The 7262-nt window shown below is 32.7% G+C and overlaps 1 protein-coding gene across 1 annotated transcript; it reads right to left on the reverse strand.

Moving 5' to 3' along the window:
* Window positions 1-5764: 5764 nt before the first annotated feature.
* LOC149192483 (uncharacterized) lies at window positions 5765-6410 on the reverse strand. The gene is made up of 2 exons (XM_089406943.1): window positions 6021-6410; window positions 5765-5902 (listed from the first exon to the last, which is right to left on the reverse strand). Exons 1-2 carry the CDS (start codon window positions 6408-6410, stop codon window positions 5765-5767), a joined length of 528 nt encoding a protein of 175 aa, XP_089263069.1.
* Window positions 6411-7262: the final 852 nt, after the last annotated feature.

Below are 7262 nucleotides of genomic sequence, written 5' to 3' on the forward strand. Positions count from 1 at the left end.
TGTCATAAATATTATGAATCACGGAAATCTAAATTCAAAAATTATTAATTATTGTTTTTTAATTTTTATAATATTAATGTTCATTATTATTTAATGATTTTTATTGTTTATTAATTTTTAATGATATTATTGTTTAATAATATTTAATAATATTTCAATTTATTAATTTTAACTACATTATCGTTATTATTATAATTATATAGTAATTTTTATGTTATTGTGAAATTTTAATGGTAAATATATCAAAATTATTAAAAAATATATGTGCTTTTTTATTTTAAGATAGATATATATATATATATATATATATATATATATATATATATATATATATATATATATATATATATATATATATATATGATGATGACGGTGGTCAACGTCTGTTGAAATGAAACATTGGTCTACTAGACCTAAAGAATTTATTTTGATTTAAGATTTTATTCCTATGCTCAGAAGGCTTCGAGAGAAGCCTCCCGAGCTCACTATAATTTTGACATTGTAAAAGGCTAGGAAGGTCGGTATTGTAACAAAGATTGTACAACTGAGATCTAATGTGGTTGTACACGGGGCACTCTAAAAGGAAGTGGTTTTCATCCTTGATGTTCCTATTCTCACATATATGGCAGATCCTTTCCATCCATGGTGTTTTAGGAACTGCCCAACAATGTGTTTCACTATGAAGCTCATGAGAATTCATTCTAATATTTGCTATATTAATTTTCTTCTTTGAATTAGTTAAAATAGAGAGATACTTTTGATCTTCTATGGTGAGGTTGATGACCTTCTTATAATAACTTAATTTTCTTTTAGCTGCTAAATCTTTCTCACATCACATTTTTTCTTTGAACTTAGAAGTAACAATATCTTTAATGTCATTTATGTTTTGCAATGCATCATGATCTCCCAATAGTTTAAGTAGGCCCTTCTGTCTTTATACCACCCCTCATTGAGCCTTAGGTCGTTTTGGTTGGAATTTAAAGCTAACTTAGGAAGTCTATGATCGTCTATGATATTGAGTTTGTGCTTGTACAACAGAAACCTAATCATAGATAGGCTCTCAATAGGGGAAAGATCTGCTTCTATAAGGAGAAGAGGATAGGGTGTATTACTTTTAATTTTGAGGTTATAAGTTATAAAACGCTTCTAGATTTGCTCAATCTTTCCCCATGATTATCTGGAGATACTGCAACCCCAAGTGACTAAAGTTTCAAAGAGGAACTTCTTTTTATCCCACATTACGAGGTTTGTTGTTTTACAATTATTTTCAAGACCAAAATAAGCTTTCGACCCCACATTAAAATAATAAAAAAATACATATATCTTTTAATAATTTTCACATCGTCACCAGCATTTTAAATTACATTTTCCTATATCAAAGATTGATTTTAAAGAAAATATCTTTGTTATTTTATGAATTTTTATAATTTTAATTATTAATAATAATTATATATAATTCTGATTTCTTCCACGAAGATAAATTAGATTTATGTTCTATTATTTTAATCATAAAAATAAAATCTACTAAAATTTAGTAAATCACAATATTTGTATTTATTAACCACCTATTAATCGTGGACATATTAACTTCACAATATTTATGCATATACAATGAATGGCTCCGATTTTTATTGTCAGTATTTTTTAATGCAACCCTTCTATATTCACAGATAGGCGTTAAAATACTTTTTGCTTAGCGCCATCTAAATACAAATCATCGGTGATAGATAGGTGGGCTATGTTACAACGAGAAGGCAAAGGCAGGGATTTGGAAACGAAGGGACAAAAAATGCGTTTTTCTTTTTTCCTGGTCGTAGATAACGTTTCAGACGAAACATATTCGCAGCATATCAAATCTCCACCATTCATTAAAAAATCAACGTGGATTCTCCTGCTGAAATTGAAATAAGATGCCTTTTCCCCATCCAAATGAACTTCTAAGATTTCCATTGAATATCACCTTACAAGTTGTATATTACCTACTAATTCCCGTGATATGGCATAATAAAATCATGGGTGACAGATCCATTGTCTTTGGTTGAGGCTCGGCCTAACCCCTAAACCAATTCCAAGTCGGTCTTTTAGGTCTTCAATGAATCGAATCTCGACTCCGCGCGTCAGAACTGACTTATTAAGCAAGTAGAACTGACATGCAATTCTAGATTGAGGCACTCTGTCGTAATACCCATCCTTATTTACTTCAGAAAGCACTTTATTTTTTCTTATACACTTTTCTAAACAAGTATATAATGATTATAGTAATGTAATATCTAACCATGTTTTAACAAAATAATTATACCAATTTTAATATATATCACTATACCATTCTTAAAATTCACATTATAATTGTAGCTATAATTAATTATATAGATACAATTATAATTATAATTAATTATATAGATATAATATTTAAATGAAATACTTAATGTAAAGACAGTATAATATTTCCAAAACATGATATAAAAGTGAATATGTCAAATAGTAATGTTAAAGTTACCATAATTTTTTTATATAATCTTAATGTTATGATTAAATTAATTTATTTTCTTGAGTAATTAGTATAAGTATCCATTTAATAGTATTGATTAGTTTAACTATGTTTTATTAAATTTAGTTTTTAGTTTTGATGATCATTATAATATTCTTGTTGGTATTTAATAACTAATTTAGTTAGGGTATTAGAAGTAAAGTGTTGTAGTGGTTAAAAAGTAAATAGTGAAAGTGTGTATAATATAGACAAGATTTGAAGTAGGCATTCCACGCCTTCTTAATTTTCAATATTGATAGAGAAAAATTGTGTATGGTAGATATTGTAGGTAAATACACAAAAATCTAATAAGACTCATTAATTTAAGAGTCTTAAGCCAAACATTTATAATACAACTATACTAATCTTATTATACTTTATTTACATATTACATCTATGTAGAGCTATTAAAACCAATGATATCTTTAATTCTTGATCAATTTTCAGTAAGAGGTTTGGTGATTTTAATTACATAAAAAAGTGTCTTATAAAAAAAATGAACTCCAATGTTTAAGGAATATTTCATAGTTCTAATTGATCAATTTTCTTTTATTAATCAATTTAGTTACATTTCAACATCATATTTAATAATCATATGAAGATTTTCTAATTCTAATTAATCATTTTTCTTTTATTACTCAATTCAATTATAATTCAACATCACATATAATAATTATTTTCTTTATTTTTGATAGAGTAATTAGCATATTTAAAAAATTAGTAAAATATGATTTATCCAAAACCACATGATAAATTACACCATTAAACCATAAAAATGACATCACACTATAACTTCTTTTATACATTAAGTTGTTTATATATTCCCAAAGTGTTATAATAAATAATAGTCATAAAAGTAAGTGCTATGGTATAAGATAAAATTGTGTCGACTGTATTAATAATTCATTTACATTAACTTAACTAATTTCTTGAAATATACATTGTATATGGAAATTTCCTTAAAACAATGGAAATAAATTGTTTTTTCTATTTAAACAAAAATCATTATTCATTAAATTATATAAATATATATGGAGAGTTGTAATCTTAGAATAAAAGTTTCATATTTCTCATTTTTCACCGTATACAATTTTATATTTCTCATTTTCTACAATATACAATTTTATATTTCTCATTTTTTACTATATACAAAAAAATTCTAAATGGTTTACATCTAACAATTTGAAAATATTCCTAGTCATATATATGATCGGTCGAATGGTTGAAATCATAGTATTATTAATTACTTTTGAATTTCAAACTTCCCCTGTGGATTAGATTTACAATTTTTCACGATTAGTGAGAAATGAATTCAAAACAAAACTTATAAAACATACACTGTGTCATATCCCTCACGTAACTCATGGTAAAATAAATAAAAGAGAATTACAAATCAGTTATGAAGAGTTAATAGGTAGTTTCGGAACGGGTTCTTAGTATCCAGAACTGATTCTTGGTAGGAAAAAAAACCGATTCTCGGATGGTATAACGGAGGGAGATGGAGGACAGACGGAGGAAGACCTTCTGCAAGAAGAGGAAAGAGAAAGTGAACAGAGGAAAACTGGTTAAAGAAAAAGTGAACAGAGGAGAACAGTGGTTAAGTCTGGTTAGGACCAGATAACCAGGCACTGAGTGCACCAATCTTGTTGAGGACTTGAGGTCTGCAAGATGGCTCGGGGGGAGAACTCCGTCTGAAGGATGGGTCTCATGGCTGGGTGGAAGAGCATAAACAAGCACAGGTGACTTGCTTGAGAAACCATTATTGACACTGGCGAACCAGGTACGGTTTCAAAACTGCAAAGTCTCTGTTGAATATGAAAAATATAGTGAATATACAGTAGTTAACAGGAAGCAAGTTTCTTTTCCTAACTACTGTCGTAATGTTAAGAAACTGTATAAATGTGGTTAGGGTTTAAGGACAGATTGTCATAAACCTAGACTGACTGTGAATAAAGCTACATAGAAATGTGTAGATGGAAACTGGTTATAGGAACCAGTAGAGATAATCAAGAACTGGTTATCGAATGACTGTTAGAATACAACCTCTGTAGAAGACTGAGTCACTATATAGCAGTGAGTAAACTAACATTGACAGAATAACATTAGAAATCTTGATAAATGATCAAGTGTAAATCTGAGTGTGTCGACAAAATGAAATTAGAAGTTCCGAGTATGAACATGTGAGCACTGTCGGTAGCCAGATGCCACCATATCGGCGGAGAGATAATTAAATCTATCAGTCGTTCAATACAAATGACTCACGGAAACGAAAATGCATAGAAAGATTGCTTAGACATACAATGTTGATTTGTTAACTGTGCAAACAAGAATGAGCTTATCATAGCATTTATCAACCCGTGTTCCAAAAAAATACAGTGTTAGCGGACACGGTAATACGAAAACCGCTCCGTGGACCAATGAACTGGAAGAGAATATATCCATGTTTATGAAACCCTGTGCATGCAAATAAAGAGAGAAATACATTTACGCATCCAAAACCCTGTACATGGAAATAGAAAGGGAAACTGTATCCGGTATTCAAACCCTATGCATGTAGACCGAAAAGAGACACATAGGTACATACAGAATCCTGTGCATGCGAATCGAAAGAAATTATACAGGTACATATATACAAGAATCCGGTTCACGTAGCTACGAGCATGGCATATATGCAGAGATATGAGATATCTGTGTATCCATTTACAATCAAACTCAGGCATGTATATATATACAGTGCGACATTACCTTAACAAAGGGAAACTATTATATTAACTCGGAAAGCTGTTCAAATGTCTATGTAATACTAAGCAGACTTAATAAACGATAGTAACAAGGAAATGCAGAACAAGCAGAAACTATAACCGAGATAATTCATAAGTCCACCATTGTAAATACGAAGAAAGAACAGTAATATGATATGAACCCCTGTTCTATCCTAGCATGGGTAACATGCGGACTAAACCCATTCATGATGAGAACTGGAAAACGACCCTACGAGCTTAAGACTGTAGTATAATCCATGTATAAACTACAAAATACATATAGTGTTCAAATGACAAATGCCGAATGGCTAAACTGTGGATAGCCTTCTCTTAAAACAGGTCATGAATATAACCAGAAACACGAAAGGAAAACTTGACACAGATAGCATGGTGCCTCATAAAGAATACCTCGGCAAGCAAAACGCCGAGACCTTCCTCGAGCAGCAGACTGCACAAACGTATTGCAAACCCTCAATCAATGGCTGCGAGCTTGTGTGAGCAGGGTTAATATAAGTAAAACCAAACACATACCTGTGGCCGCCGAGGAGGTGGGTTCTCCCTGTGTGAACGCCTTGGCACCAACCGATGGATACCGATAGCTCGGTGGCATGCCCTGCAGACCAGAGGAAACATCCATTAGAAGTTATTACACCTTATCAATCTCATAAATGTCTGCGATGAACTGAAGGGTCGAAGGTCTGCGATGAACTGAAGGGTCGAAGGTTAAATACCTGAGACGGAACTATTTCAGTCACGTTATAGTTTGCAGAGCAACCACTGGTGAAGAGATTAACACTGTTAGAGCTGAGCCAGAGGAGGAGCGCCGAGAAAGAGCCAGAAGGGCCGAACAAATGAACAGCCTCCGCAAGCGTCGGAATGAAGTTAAGTAAAGTCATCAAACCTCGTGTTAACCTCAACCGTTTGATTCTTTGGCTCGATCCTGACCGTCTGTGCAAGGCGGGAACCCCAGGCGTAGAGATCAAGGCTCCGGTGACCGAAGCGTCACATGGCCTAAGGAGCCAGTACTCGCCACCTGCCATGGAAAGGACTGCGGTCTTAAAACCAGGCATGAGCTGGCACCTGCAAGAGCTGCTGCAGGACCGCCGAAGCCCGAGCCGCATTAACTTTCCCTGAGAATAAATTGGTGAATGAGAGCTAGCTACATTAAAGACAGTAAGTACATGAACCCGCGTGGCCTGGTGTGGAAGCCACGTAGTTCATAAACATTCCAAGTTGCAATAGTAACCAGAGCATTGCTATTAGCTTTTCATACGTGGCATAAGTATGAATGTATTTACCATATATACAGACATAAAGTTTGGGAGGCGTATGGTTTACATATAACAAATGTTAGAATTTAGCATACAGTAAAAATTTTTATGTATGTGCGCGATGGTGTGACAATTGGTATCAGAGCCAAAGGTTGCAGTACTGGCGCCTTTGGGAATTGGTAAGCGGGTACGCCATCAGTAGGCATTAACTTAGGTATGAGTTTAATCAGTCGCATATTCATTTATGTCGTACACTACTTTTGGCATGATAGGTGTGGTTCATGTTTATAACTTCTTTGAGAAGTAAGTAATAAGTTGTTGCATAACTACGTTCATAACGTTGGATTCCTGATGAGAATATAAGACAATGAAACTTTTGTACACTTAAGAACAATATTGAACACTCATTGAGGAAGTGACAATCAACTACCAACTTTTGATTAGCCTTGTCATGGATGCATGAAGGTGATTGGTAGTTGAGATTTAGCCTTGTCATGGATGCATGAAGGTGATTGGTAGTTGAGATTGGTTAGTGTTGTATGACTAACCCATAGAACTTATATGCATTACTTGAATTGGACTAAGATTGCTACAATTCGTAAACAAGTGAAGTTGATTGATGTCACATGCAGGGAATGTGTGTGTGAAGATTCTTACTCTCTCTGTGCTATAGTTCCAGTTGTTTATGAGAAGAGTTCTTAA

The sequence above is a fragment of the Pinus tabuliformis genome, chromosome 2_2 (assembly GCF_031772625.1).
Source record: "Pinus tabuliformis cultivar Carrire ecotype Pingquan chromosome 2_2, CPIR1, whole genome shotgun sequence".
Taxonomy (NCBI): Eukaryota; Viridiplantae; Streptophyta; class Pinopsida; order Pinales; family Pinaceae; genus Pinus; species Pinus tabuliformis.